The sequence below is a fragment of the Gymnoscopelus braueri genome (assembly GCF_963280865.1).
Source record: "Gymnoscopelus braueri genome assembly, chromosome: 10".
Classification (NCBI taxonomy): domain Eukaryota; kingdom Metazoa; phylum Chordata; class Actinopteri; order Myctophiformes; family Myctophidae; genus Gymnoscopelus; species Gymnoscopelus braueri.
In genome coordinates this window covers 14,694,222-14,709,803 of record NC_137611.1, presented here as the reverse complement: position 1 = coordinate 14,709,803, position 15,582 = coordinate 14,694,222, and the positions used below count along the sequence as shown (strand labels likewise).

Genomic DNA, 15,582 nt, shown 5'->3' with positions numbered 1-15,582 from the left:
ATGCACATTGGTCAGCATGCACAGATCTTTTTGTTCCTGTGTGCTAGTGTGCATGCCTTCTGGTCTGCTGTAAACTTGTAGAAAAAGTGTGGAAACTGCCAACTAGCATAGTGTTTGAAGAAATACATGTAGTAAAGTACAGTCATTTGCATGCAGCATATATAAGCATACAGTAGTAGTGGCAAATTGTAGTAGTCCCAAAACCCAGAAACGAGTTAGCAATTTCCACATTGGTCTATGTTTGTTTGTTTTGTTTTGTTTGTTTGTTTAATGAGTTTTTGGTTAAATGCCTGAAATAAGGTCTGTGGTTAACACAGGCATACAGTATTTTCACATTTTGTTCTATGACATAAAATACATTAGTAAATATCCCACTAGTGAGATCTGAAAGCTTTTATATACATCTTAAAAAAGGTATTTGCTCAAATGAAATTCACAGACGTTGTCAAGGACATTACACGTCCTCATAAATCATTGACAATCGTGGTGGCGGCGTTCAAAACATGTGACCATGAAGTCTTTTGTTCATAGCGTAATGAAAGCTTTTTTACTAATGGCGACTTAAGCTTAAAAAATTATAAAACGTGTTAATTTGTGAAGATGATTATGTAGTATCATGAACCTTTATTTGCCACAGAGATTATTTTCAGCAATAGAAAAAAAAAATCCAATGCGAAGATATTGACTTTTTCAAGCGAACCAGGAAGGTGCTAACTTCCTGCTTCCAACTAAAGAAGCACGTCATCCCTGCTATTTTCACAGGATAAAAAGGTGCACGTCATGCTAGCCGTGCACTCGAGGAATCCCCTCGGGGTGTCAACATGCAAAGGGTGGGTGAAGCTCATCCATCTATCCCAGTGGTTTTCAACCCCTTTCATATCAAGGTCCATTATTTACTCGGCATTTGAGTTTGATGAGATTTAGCCTCTCAGACCCAATACTTAGAATATTTTGTTGTCGTTGGATAATATTTTGTCCACAATTCCAATGCTGTGTTGATGTTGGTGCCATCATAGGAGAGATAACAGGCCAACGTTGATCAAAATAACAATTCTCTAATTGCGTAGACCTCTTGTAAATTAAGTAATGCGGATGTTTAACAATAATTTAACTCTTGAGAGCGTAAAATGAAACCAAATGGACCCGTAAGTTACGGGTCCATTTGGTTATCAACTCCATTCCATCACTTATAGCTGCGGACCACCTGGAACATCCTCAAGGACCACTGGTGGTCCTGAGACACGTGGCTGTGGCAACATGCCTCTGCAAACATGATCTCCTTTATGTCCCGAGGGCAAACATCTGACTGTGTCAACTATTCTGCAGCGAAAGGGAGATGGGAGAGATAGCTCCAAAAAAAAAAACATTCGTACACTGGATCTAAAAGTCCCCTTTCTCATGGAAGGCATACTCATGTGCGGCAATAGCAATGCAACAGTGGGCAATTTCACACCAAAATCTATACCATCAATCATATCAGCGTATGCCACAACCAAAACAGAAACAAGTTTAAAAGCATTAGCAAGCATGCCAAGTAAAAAAAAAAGCTTGATCTACTTACGCACTGGTCCATGATTGCTGGGAATACCTACAAAAACAAACAATGACAAGAGACAGGCAGCACATCATTATAGCAAATATTTCTTTAACCCCCTATGCCGGGAACCCATCTCGTGTCATTTTAGATTTCTTTGGCTATTCAAAAATAGCAGATATACAAGCTCATAGTGCGGCACCGAGTGCAGCGCTATGAGCATGTAGATCTGCTATTTTTGAAAAATAAATCGTGAAAATGTGTGCATATATACATTTCTAACTCACATCTTTGCTTCTGGGGGTCCCTGGAACAAAATATTTTCAGATGGGGGGGGGGGGGGTGGTCCTTGACATGAAAAAAGTTTGAGAACCGCTGATATTATAGCAAAAAAAAAAACTGTTAGGATTTAGAAGACATTTGTAGAATCCCCAGAAGCAAAGGTTTGAGTTGAAAACGTTCGCTTTAAAAAACATATCATATTCAAAGATCTTTGAGCTCGTAGCGCGGCACAGAGTGCTGCACTACGAGCTTGTATATCTGCTATTTTTGAATAGCCAAAGTATGAGATAATGGTTAAAGTGGTTAAAATCTAAAATGACAGATGCTTTCCCGGTCTTAATGGGTAAAAGTAGAACCTTGAATTATTCATATCACATAAACTTTCACCCAACAGGGTTCCACACCCCGACCCCCTGATTGGAAGCAATGCTGCTAAGTTTAGCAGCTGAACATAGTGGATGGTCTGACTTCACTCACTCACCTTCTCTGATGATAATCACATATTGTCACAAAAATGTCAACAGAATCACGGCTCAAACTAATGCATTTCTTTCTTTTTGTCCACACAATTTTCTTTCGATGGCACTGGTTTTGTGATTGTTGGGTTAGAGGGGATGCGGGGGTATGTTTAAAGAGAATTTGTATTCCCTTTTCATTCATCTCAACAAGTCTGAGTGTGTACTTAAAGCCCAGTTAGCCGCCCCTAGAATACTAACTGTGTATATCTATAGACTTTGATATGCTAAGGATGGTAGACATTTTCATAATTTTTCAAATCCATTCCCATTACCAAGGAAGGACATTTTTAACGGGGGAAATCGATGATTTATTTTTTAATTGGATTCTTTAAATTAATCTACTGTATTTTTGTTTAGTTGTGTACACTCGAATAAACATAGAAAGGGCTTAAATTTGCATTTTTAGCCAAGTGTATTTATTTTCAACTTTCAAATCCTTCCTCTTTGACCCCCCAGCTGTTGCAGTTCATCCAGAAATGTATTTGCTTGTATAATTGAAAGGAATAGATTTAAGTTTTCTAAGGTTTCCACCGACAGCAATGACTTACAGTTTGGAGAGGTTGTTGAGTCCGACTGAAATGCAGTCTGAGAGATTTGCTCTTGTTTCTCGGTGAGAGAATAAAACAACACTTGCCTCTCTGTCTGAATGATGGCCTCCAAATACTATCTGCACCTATTGTTTTAGTTAGAGATTTTCACTTGAGCAACTGAGTCCAAATAGCCTTCAATGCTATGACAAATACCTAGGGCATGCCTCGGAGGTTTTGACAGGATGAATTATGAAATGAATGAAGATCTGTTTTACTTGAGTTGAATATATACTTGTTTCTGGCATTTGTGTGGCATTTTACAGATACAAGCTATTTGAGATTTTATCTCAGGAGATTGGGAATTTGAGTATGGACTTTGCAGAAAGTAGCACAGGTTTGGGCATGTAGACTTTTAACCTGCACTGTAAACCCTATATACCTGTACTTAGTTGTCTGGGGTCCCCCAAGGCTCTATACTTGGTCCACCCCTTTTTCCCCCTCTACATTAAATCTCTTCAGCGAAAAAATACAAGTTCACAACACTTCACAATGCAACGCGTTGTGAGCTTGTAGATCGGCTATATCCTCAATGTTTACCCCCAGAATAGGGGCACTATAGGGATGCAACTAAAGATGGGCAGAAACAGGATGCGCGCGTGCACGCGCACACACACACACACACACACACACACACACACACACACACACACACACACACACACACACACACACACACACACACACACACACACACACACACACACACACGCACGCGCATGCACCGAGTGCCGCACAATGAGCTTGTAGATCTTGTAGAGCTATTTTTTTTTAAAGCATGAAAATTTGTGCAAATCTTTGAATCTGTAAAAAAGCAAACATTTGTTCTCAAAATATTTTGAAATATTTCTCGGCCTCAGGTCTTAATGGGTTAAAAGCGCTAACATCAGTGTTCCGCTGTCCGATGGTGCTGAATGTCAACTGTCCATGGTTCTGATCTGCACCTGTCCATGGTTCTGATCTGCACCTGTCCATGGTGCTAAACTGCAACTGTCCATGGTTCTGATCAGCACCTGTCCATGGTTCTAAACTGCAACTGTCCATGGTGCTAAACTGCAACTGTCCATGGTTCTGATCTGCACCTGTCCATGGTGCAAAACTGCAACTGTCCATGGTGCTAAACTGCAACTGTCCATGGTGCTAAACTGCAACTGTCCATGGTTCTGATCAGCACCTGTCCATGGTGCTAAACTGCAACTGTCCATGGTGCTAAACTGCAACTGTCCATGGTTCTGATCAGCACCTGTCCATGGTGCTAAACTGCAACTGTCCATGGTGCTAAACTGCAACTGTCCATGGTGCTAAACTGCAACTGTCCATGGTTCTTAACTGCCCCTGTCCATGGTTCTCAACTGCACCTGTGGGCTGCTTTTGCTACAGTGATGGTGAAACCTCACTTTTAAACATCCAAAGAAAAATAAGGCACATCCTCTGTTTTTCTGCTGCTGAGTCAAACTGCAAAAACATAATCATGAAAACAAGTGGGAAGCTCGCAACTCAATTTTCAATGCTCCAATTATTCTATTCACAGCAGCAACACTACAACGTTTCAACCTTGCGGCCTTTTTCAAGTAAGTGCTCACTTTTAACCACTTAAACCCTCAAAAATGTTAAACTTCATCTTTGGCTCTGTACTTGGTCTGCTCTTTTTTCACCCCTCTACACCCCTTTGTCGAAAATAACTGATCTACAAGCTCACAGTGCATCGCGAGCTTGTAGATCGGCTATTTTTTGGCAAATGTTCACCCCAGAATAAGGATGCTAGTGTTCAAGTTGTTAATGTTCAAATAAAAAACCTAAAATAAATGAAATTCCTGTCACACAAAGCGTTGGTGCCCTAGGGATCCCGGACCCTGTTAGTATGTTTTGTTAACTGTTAGTATGTGTGATTGCAACTACATATATTTTTTAAGATATCTTTCCCTCTACACGACCTAAGGTGATCAGGAACCTGAACCAGAACCTGAACCACTGAAGTCACATAGTATCAGACCCCCTGTCGTATATTTTAGACCACTGTGGGTCGGGACCCAAGTTTGGGTCGCAGTAAAGTAAATTATTATTTTCTTTTCCTACGTTTTGTTTTGAATTATTATTATTTCAAAAATATTTTCAAAAAAATCCCCCAAAACATTAACGATTTTTCATTAAATAAATCTATGAATTGGAATAAAATAATTTAAGAAGTAGTGAAAATAGCAGATCTACAAGCTTACAATCGCGACGTGTTGTAAGCTTGTAGATCAGCTATTTTCACTACTCAATAGTAGTCCCATGGAGACATCAAATTACTCTTTTGGGGCTCAAGCTAAAAAGTTTGGGAACCACTGGTTTAGACCATTATCCCCTCTCCCTCTACTGCCCAGTATTGATTTGATTCCTGCTTGGATACAATCACAGCGGCTCTTGGATCTGGTTAAACAACCAGCCGATTATCTGTCTTTAACTTGTTCACTGCCATACTTATTTCTGGCTGTATTTCTGGCTTTCAACAGGTCACAATTTTTTTAAATTCATTATGATCGCAAGTCCAATCGTTTGTAAACACACCGGCTATACGTGCACGCCGCTCAGACAACAAACATTCCGATCGAGTCGGAGTCCTTCTCCTGCAGCCCAGCGTAAAAACACCATGTATCGTAACGTGAACGGACGGCTCACTTACTTTTTCAGATCGCCACAGACCTTGCTAAATCCCTTGTGATCGCGTGTCCAACTGTTTGTAGACACACAGGGTAATTGTGTGAGTGGCCCAGAGAAGAATGTTTCAATCCGCGACATTCCATTTTCCAGTAGTAGCAGTTTCTAAACAGCGCGTCTGACGCACCACAGCGAAGAAAAACAAAGCCGAGAAAATGCCGTTTTAGAGGGGGACTTATACCATTATCATATATCATTTCCGTCCGTATCGGGGTGTGCTACAATGAAATGTATCACTACGAGGGATGAAGGACGGACGGTGAGATCTTTATAAAATCTAAGTTTTTTCAAAATTACGTTTTTTACGTTCTTGGCAGAATTGGTAATTGGAAATAATTACGTTTTTTACGTTCTTGGCAGGGAATTAGTTAATAGTCATTCAGCAACGTTTAACAACAATTCCAGCTGCTTTGAGAAACTTCAAAAGATTAGTTGTCAACCCTGCTGAACAGAGTGTCAGCTGTGAGGATTACAATTCTCAATTCTCTATCAACAGTCATCGGCTTCCTTGATTGGCCGACCCATCTCGTAGGCTTTGTGGATTCGTCAACCTTTGTGAGACATTTGTGCCACTGAAGCAATATAAGGACAGCCCACACATAACCACTCTTTAACAGAGCAAGGCTTCAACTGGTCAGTGTGGGAGATGTTCTGCTGGACGCCGCAACTGAGTGGAGGACGATATCATCGTTCTGCTGTTGTAGTGAAGCGCAAGGTGTACTCGTTTGTACGATTCAGGGGTAAGATTGATGTGAATGTTTTCAACACAGTGGCTTTGCGCTGGACGAAGTTGCTCCCAGTGACAACTGGAAGAGGAAAACAACAGCAGAGGAAACAACAGCCACAAAGAGGAAACAACAGCCACACAGCTGTGCTGATAGAAGATATCATCTACATCTGGGGAGGGTGTCCTGTCTGCAACGTGCTTTATGCATTTGATGTGGACGCCCACAGATGGTTTAAACCCGAGGTCTCTGGGTCTGTTCCAGAGGCAAGGAGCGGCCACTCAGCCTGTGTCTTGGTGAAGGTCATGTATGTCCATGGAGGATACATCCAGCGTACCCGATTAACTAATGACATCTGCAAGTTGGACACCACCATGATGGTCTGGTCTTTAATTAACACCAGAGGCACTTCGCCACCTGCTTCGTCTGATCACTCTGCCACCATCATCGGGACAAAGATGTTTGTATTTGGGAGCTCTTACGGATTTGGGATCAGAGTGTATGACACTGAGACCAACTGCTGGCTTATCACACCTTCTGCACAGGTCCTTCCAAAAGGACGCAGGCGTCATTCAGCCTTTGCCTACAATGGAGAGCTGTACATATATGGTGGCATCAGCACATATGGTGACACCTGGAACCGGACCCTCAATGATCTGTGGAGATTCAGTGCAGAGACCTTCTCCTGGAAGAAGGTTGAGCCCAAGGGGAAAGGCCCGCCTAAGATGTATGGTGCGTGCTGTTGCATGGTGGGAGATCGTGTTATCCTCACAACAGACAACACACACATCTTGGACTTAAGTCCTAGTCTTAAGACTTTATGTAAACTAGCAGTTATTCAGTACGGTCTGGAGCAGTCTGAACTCCCACACAACATCAAGTGGGAACTGGCCAGTGTTGAAAGATACTGAAAAACAATAATATGTTACCTATTACTCGTTACTTGTTTCAAAAGTAATATTATTATAGTACTGCCTCTGACATAACCATGTCCACAGACGAGGAGATGGTTTGGCCCAATTTGGCCCCAATCAGTGGTTGCAGGTGTGCCTCCTGGCAAACCTATAAAATGTCCTGAACCCCATTCTGGCTCACTTACTTTTTTCACCTCGCCACAGACCTCGCTAAATCGATTATGATCGCGTGTTCAACTGTTTGTAGACACACAGGGTAGTTGTGTGAGTGGCCCAGAGAAGAAATTTTCAATCGGCGACATTCCATTTTGCAGTAGTAGCAGTTTCAAAACAGCGTTTCTAAACAGCATTCCACGGCGGAGAAAGACAAAGCCAAGAAAATACCGCTTTAGAACTTAAACAGGAAGCAGGCGGAAACGAAAATCTTCGATTGACGTCATTTCCGTATCCGGGTGTGCTACAATGAAATGTGTCACTTCGAGAGATGAAGGACGGTGAGATCTTTTTTTTTAATTTATTATTTTGCAAAATTACGTTTTTTAAGTCAGTGGCAGATTTGGTAATTGGAAAAAAATAAGTTTGGTCAGTGGCAGTGAATGAGTTAAAAGATTTGCACAAATCTTCACATTTAAAGAGAAATAACAGATCTATACTTCATGCCGTGCTATGAGCTTGTATATCTGCTATTTTTGAATAGCTAAAATCTAAAATGACACAGATGCTTTCCCAGTTTTAATGGGTTTTAAACACTGCCACCGTAACACTGCTGTAGCGGCCCATATGTGCGCTATTTAGACTGTTTTTTAATCATTTGTCTGGTGTTTTTTTGTTGTCGTTTTCAAATGTTATTTTATAATGCCAATAAAGCTCCTTTGAATTGAATTGAATTGTGTCTTGACGTCTTAATGCTTAATTTTGATTTGATTGAATCTGCCTCGCCTTGCTTTTTTTGCTACCCTCTGTTTTTTTTCCTGAAACATATTTCCTGAAATATGTTTTATGTAACCAGATGCATTGTTTAAAGTGTAGCACGAGTGCTAGTTTTCAACACCTGTGTGCAGGGCCGGATTACCTATAGGCCGTAGGGGGCGAGTGCCCTCTACGGCACTCGTAGAAGCATTTAAAAAAATAAAATAAGAATGAAATAAAATAACCCTAGCATAACCCTAACCCTAAAACCGAAATAAAGTAACCAAAAACCAAAAAGAAAATAACAAAATCCGCCCAAAAAACGCTTTGCACGTGGCCGACCTCCCCCAGCCTCAAGCCATATCTCCGCCCCAGGGAGCAGGGGGGGGGGGGCACTTCAACTTGAGGTCGCCCTGGGGCACCACATAGTGCTAATCCGGCCCTGCCTGTGTGTGACATTCAAATAATGATTGTTGCGGTGCTCGATGATGCAGAAACTACCACCATTCAGCAATGGCTTTTCAATGCAAAATTCTGCCCCGACATCAAAATGTTTGAACTGAAGCCAGTCAAATTTTTCACCCGTTATTGTTGTCACTGAAACCAGTGTTGCCATGTCCGCATGTTTTTCTGTTAAGTTGCTTGTCTTCATTTTGTTTCGTTTGTTACGTTTCGTTTTCATATGTAAGACTTAGCATTGTTGACATTTGGTTTTCTTCTGTTTTGTTTTCTTGTCTTTTTTTTACTCTTTTGTTTATTTTTCTTTTGTGACACTTAATTTATTTTGATTATTAATAAGGTGGGCATAATAAGCTTCGGCTTCAGCCCTAACCTTTTCGGTCTAATGATTTTGCTGAAAATATTTTGCATGCTTAACTGTTTTGTTTTTGTAAATCATGACCGAAATAAATAAACTAACTAAACTAACTAACTTGTAAATATTGGTAGTTGCAGGTTGCATTTTTTTTGTGTAGTTTGTGTAGTTGCTTATTGGAGTTGGCTTGTTTCCTATAATGTTGTTTAAACCAGTGGTTCTTAAAAACATTTTCATGTCAAGGACCCCCAAATTAATAGGCCTATGTAGTTGTCCACATATCCCCATCTGAAAAAATCTTGTGCCAGGACCCCTGTACTGTACCAGATTTGTGTTGTTAAAACACAAATCTAGATTTTCATGAAAATAGATCGAATTGTCCCAAAAATTAGGACAATACAGCTGTCACTAAAAGCAGTTGACATTAAACATGAACTTTGTTCTTTGTACAATTACTAACCATTTAAGTCTACGAGAGTGAATAACTTAATGAACTGTAACACTTAAGCCAGATTTGATTTTGTGAAATGGTGAGTTAACATAGTGGCCAGCTACAACCACCAAATCTCTATTTTATCCTTTAAAAAATGTTCACAGATGGTAAAAACAGCAGATCTACAAACTCATGACGTGTTGAAGCTGCCTCCAACACGTGGACCACAATGGAAACAAGCTCTCAAACTTTATTGTGAGACGTCAATCAATCAATCAATCAATCAATCAATCAATCAATCAATCAATCAAAACTATCTTAATAGTTTATCTTTATCTTAAATAAACCTGAAGATTGTTCTTATTAGAAATAACATTATTTATTTGATTGAAAACAAATGTCTAGTTTGAAAGGGGAGGTTTGATATGGGTATGTAGTAACTGTTTAAAAGTCCACAATGTAAATTGGGCTTCTTCAGTAGAGGTTCCACAACAGCAGTTTTGAAGGGAAAAACTTTCAAGAGATGTATTATTTATGAACGTGTTGGACATATTATTGAAACCCCTTAATTAGTGTAGACGGAACAGGGTCAAGACATAAAGTGGAATAGTTTTGCTCGTACTGTGTGGTAGCTACAGACTTGAAATGCTAGTGAATGTTTTCATTGCTGCCTGCCTTTAAGGTCGCCTTCAGAGGTCACCAGCAGTTGAAAACAATTTAATCTCCGACAGTTGTAGTTTTATTATTGTAATGTCTTGTGTAGTGCAAATCCTCATATAGGCCTAGAGGGGAAGAGGCTTGGCAAAGAAGGTCAGAGGCGAGGGCAGAGTTTTTTGAACAATTTATCGATAGTGGAAAACTATTCTACAATTGCTGTTATTTTCTGAGTTGAGTTTAGAACAAAAAAAAATCCTTTCTTGCAGTGCATACAGCGCAACTATGGGTTCTTGTAAATACTATGGAGAACCTACAGTCCAGTTGTTCTCCATCTGGCCTCTTCAACTCATGGATAGCACTGTCTATCCATGGTGGTGTTTTTTTCACATGACTTCTTTTTAATCTTGAGTCGTGGAACCTTAATTAGGGCATCTTTACTTTTTACAGTGTGGTTCAGCCATCTAGAACAGCATAGGTCTGTACTCTGTATGCAAAGTATGTATGTACACATCACGATGCGGAGTGATGTGAGCTAAATAAATGAGATAAATAAGTGAGATAAATCTGCTATTTTCACTATTATTGATATTTTGTTGAACATTTCTGGAAAATATTTGAATTTGATGGAACATTTCAATACGATGCTTTATTGATATTAATCAGAAAATGTACTTTGTAATTTGCACTTTTGAATACTTGAGTATGAACTTTTGAATACTATAAGGAGTAGTTCACCCAGTTTTTTTTCCACATTCCCAAGGCAACAATTTGATGACCGGCGGAGACTCAAAGAGTTTCCCACTGAGTGATTGACCGATGACCCGTCATCAAATTATTGGTTCAGGAATGCGACAAAAACTAAACAATCTCCATGAATTCAAGGCTTCATGGGGTGTGTAATTGATAGAAAATAAGTAATTTTTTGGGGTGAACTACTTTTTAAAGTATTTTCTTTAAAGTAGGCCTACTTCCAGCACTTTAAATCAAGTACAAATTTGATCATAGAGCAACTTTCACTTGAAGTTGAGTAACACTTGACCAGGAGTATCTATACTTTGACTCAAGTACTGGGGGTTGAGTACTTTGTCCACCACCGGTAACCATTTGGTGCGGGGAGCAGCTTCACACCACATGGATCAAAAACAACTAGCAAGCTCAGTGAACTCACTTTGTAATGCAGCATCTAAGAACCATGCAACTCTTTTATGTTTGTAGCTACAGACAAAACGCGATTGGGGAAAAAACACACAGCAATGATCAGAGGCAGGGATGTGAGACACCGACACATTACCAATGCTTCAGCCTTTTGACACTTAACAAATCAAGGACTGGCTTCAGCTATTGAATACGTTGCAGACTTTCAAGTAGATTCATGAATTCCAAAGCCTAAGAGTCAGCACTGTTGCTAATGTGAACGTTGAAATCTCCATTCAGAATTATTCGCTCATATTTTGGTGATAATGGGAGCAGCTCAGGCTCAGGATTCTGGGAGAAAAATAGTGATATGTGCCTCGGAGGCCTGTATATCGTAATAAAGCACAGCTGGTTCAGCTTTAAGCACCGGGGCAAGATATTGAAAGGATGAGAACTCCAGGTCGACCTTTTTACAGCTAAAACTTTTCTGAGTAGATACTGCGGCAATTCCACCCCTTCTTTTTTCCCTGTCTCACTGACTGATAGAAGCTGTGGTCGGGTGGACAATACATGCCTCAATAAATGTCACAATGCTATTGATATCCAATCAGATTTCAGTTAAGTGCATGAAACCAAGCTTACAATTATCTATAAAATCATTAACACAATGATTTATTTGCTAGAGATCTAACAGTGAACAGAGCTAGGCTTAATAGTACAAAGCAGATGGTGGATGACAGGGAATATATATCAACTTGCAGTGCGAGTTGAAGGCTCTTCCACCAATCACAACTTATCCATCTAATTGTCCGTCACTCACATTCCCATCCTGCAGGGCTGGGTTTGCTAGGGGGATGGGGTGAAAATCCATGCCCCTGCTTTTGATATCCCTCCTCTGGTCATTAATTTTTATGGCCGTTTTATGGATATTGTATCCCCGCTTCTAGCCAGACTGAATTAAATACAAACAATTCCTTTTGGGAAATGTAGAGTCTGATGTTTGATATTTATTGTAATATCATAAGTTAACAATTGTATGAAAATAATATGTTTTACACACTAATCCTGGCGTCCCTAATTTGGGAAAATGTTTCAACATTAAATGTTTTTTTAGTTCAAAAGTAGCAAAAATAGCGCACATTGCTACAAGTTGTGAGCTGATTTTCCCTATTAGTCATACACTGAAGTATAATGTCCCTGTCTACGTTTTTTTTTTTTTATATATTAATTGAAGCCTGGGAATATCTAGTTAGAAAGAATTGCAGTGTGAGTTGAAGGCACCGCCGTGTGTAGTCTTTAGCTAATCACAACTTATCCATCTAATGTTCCTGCACTCACGTTCCCACCCTGTGTAGCCAGAGCCCCCCCATCTGAGCATCTGACCTTGAATAATCTAAATCAAATTCTGTGTTCTGAACAAGTGCAGGTAGCTGAATAATGCTCCCTTTGTCTGAAACATAAATATTAATGACATGGTGTCTGGTCGTGCTCGTCTCAAACTGATCTTACCCCTCATTGGTGTTATTTTCATCGGCAGCTGGAACTTGCCGTACAATTATTGCCCATTTCTGAGCCTTTTCACTGAGTCCATTGTTGTGACTGTAGTGAAATGAGGGACCGTCCATCCACGATTACGTTTAATTAGGATTCTGTCTCTGTTCCCTACCCATTCATTAAGTGATAGTCAAACAACGCATTTCCCCACCTACAACTCCAGCTAGAGGAAAAAGCACAGAGATGTTATTACCGTCACTTTCACTGCCTGGGAAATGGGAGCTCAGTAAACAAATGAAGAACCGTCCGTCCATGATTATGTTTAATTAGTATTCTCTCTGTTCCCAATACCCATTCATCAACCATACAGCGTCTCTATTCTGGGCAAACATTCAGCAAAAATAAGGGAACGTTTTGTGAAAATATCCGATCTACAAACAACACATCGCTACGCAAGATCAGATATTTTTTTGCTATTTGACGTAACATATAGGGTTTAAGTGGCTAAAGTCATAGTCAAAAGGCCACTGGAAGCAACACATTTTACCACCCACAACATCAGCTAAAGGAGAAAACACAGAGATGTTCCCCAGGAGCGTTACCGCTACTTTCGCTGCCTGGGAAATGGGGGAGCACGGTAAACAATAGCATCGCCATCCCAGAAACCTGAGGCATTTTGCAGCCCGAACAGATTCTCGGGCCAGCCCTTCCAACCAGCTGTGAACGTCCTCTGCAATACCGCATGAATTGTCGCTGCCTGCAAAGTGGAGTGTCAACATAATTCCAGAAGCGATTCCTCTTCTACTCTCCGGCTAACTTGCACATTTCTTTTTTTCTCCTTTCACCCCTTCTTTCTCCCTGAAGGGAAAACCTTAGCTTTGGTTCAGAATGTCTCTCACGCACAGCTGTCTCTCACGGAGACAGCCAGTCCTAGCAACACGGGGCTTCATTTTGAGCCTTGACTTATTGGACGACAGGGTCACACGCGTCCATATATCTGCATGCGTAGTGTCCTGAATGTGTAATGGCCCCTTGCCAACTTCCTGTACCTACCTGCAAGATAAACGACTCCAGTGATTAAAGAGGAAGACTTGATGACAGATGAAAGCTATCAAAGCGTAATTACATTCTGCACGTTCAGTAAATTTGTCTTTATACGACGTGCCCGTATGTTTAATATCCTCGTAGGAAATATGGGCTCCACATTTTACAGGAATAGGCATGCTATGGGTGTGGGCGGGCCAGTGCTGAGGGAAATTGGGATAATTCAGGACAAAAGTGTGTTCGTTCCACCCCCATACCCTGCCCCGCCCCCCCCCCACCCCCCGGGGAACAATATTGTTACGTCAGCACCATATGCAACATTATTGCGTTTTATGCCACCGCCAAACAAAGTGCTAATATTGCCTTTGATATGGCTAGGCCCCGGTTTCATCAGTTCAGCGCAGATGCGGCCAAGTGTTGGATTTTTTAATAACAGCCTGTCAATCTGACAATGGGTGCCACCAGTGCAGGGAGACTCATAACACAGGAAAGGTGTGAGGGGAAATCAAGCCAATATCTCCTTAGAGTTCACACACACACACACACACACACACACACACACACACACACACACACACACACACACACACACACACACACACACACACACACACACACACACACACACACACACACACACACATTCCCCCACATATCTAAGCAACTCGCTCACAGGCGTGCTCATAACGCGCGACAATCATCTGCTCACACACACGCCTGCCTACAATCTCCCCGTTCATCAGCAAATTGAATCTGCGGCGAGTAAGAACAGACCTAAATTCACACAAAAGCATCAGTGAATCCACAGCACAATTGCATCTCCTCCCCGTAATTCACTCAGAACCCCCACGTCCCAGGATTCAACTCGGACATCAATCTGAGGCCTGTAGGAGCATCACGTCCATCCCAACAGACTGCTAACAGTGCGGCCTTCCGACTTCTAGGGCCAAGCGCGTCCGAGCCCAGGGACCCGAGGGCACGCCTCGCCTCGCCGTACACCATCTGGCCTCGCCTGGCTGTCCAGAACCCCCACCCCCTCCCCCATCCCTGCGTGGGGGTATTAGATTTATTAAGGCAATGAGCCCCCTGCCTCAGGCTATGGGATTTGATGAATGTGATTCAACTCCCGTCCAAGATTAAAATGGGGATAAATGCAAAAGTGCACCTTCTGCTTCGGCGAGGCCATTATGAAGAGGCTGATAAAATACTATGCATGCTTGTCTTTGAGTCGGGAGATTTTCTTTTGTCATTATTTCACCCTTGTTTTTTTTGTTTAAGTGAGGAAATGCCACAGGTTTTCAAAGTGGGGGATGCTGCGGTCCCTGGGGCATCCCCTGGGGGCACCAGGGGGCCAATTGGAAAGAACGAAAAAGAAAAGAAAAACAAAGAATACAAAATACATATATATTTTTTCAAATTTCAATTCATAATATTATTTTAACCACTTTCAACCTGGCGTCCTTATTTTGTATAATGTATGTCATTATTGTCCAAATCTTTCAAAAAAAAAAGAAAGAAGTTTGAGTGATGCGATTCATTGTGTGCTTGTAGATCAACTATTTTTTGAAATTATTGGTTGTTGTTGTCCTTTTTCTTTTTGCCATTTCGCCAAATAGGCTATGGCTATTTGGGTGTCCTTGTTCAAATGACACACAACAGTATAAAAACGTAAGTCCGCACAACAGCTTTGCTGTCTTTGCTACCTGAGATGTACTGACTCTTCTGCGCAAGTAAAAAATCTACAAGCTCAAAAATCAACAAGCTCAAAACGCGTCGCAACACGGCAAGTTTTGAGCTTGTAGATCGACCACTTTTGACCAAGCAGTCTGAATTCAGT

General features: G+C 41.1%; 1 protein-coding gene across 1 annotated transcript in view; it reads right to left on the bottom strand.

Annotated features, from left to right (window-relative positions):
• The window catches only part of LOC308093379 (netrin-G1-like), a gene marked incomplete at both ends in the record, with an annotated part of 137,315 nt that overhangs the window by 31,974 nt on the left and 89,759 nt on the right, over positions 1-15,582 (bottom strand). Inside the window, one exon of the mRNA XM_080439715.1 lies at positions 1,562-1,588. Coding sequence (XP_080295841.1) covers positions 1,562-1,588 — 27 coding nt within the window. The remainder of the gene's footprint in view (positions 1-1,561; positions 1,589-15,582) is intronic.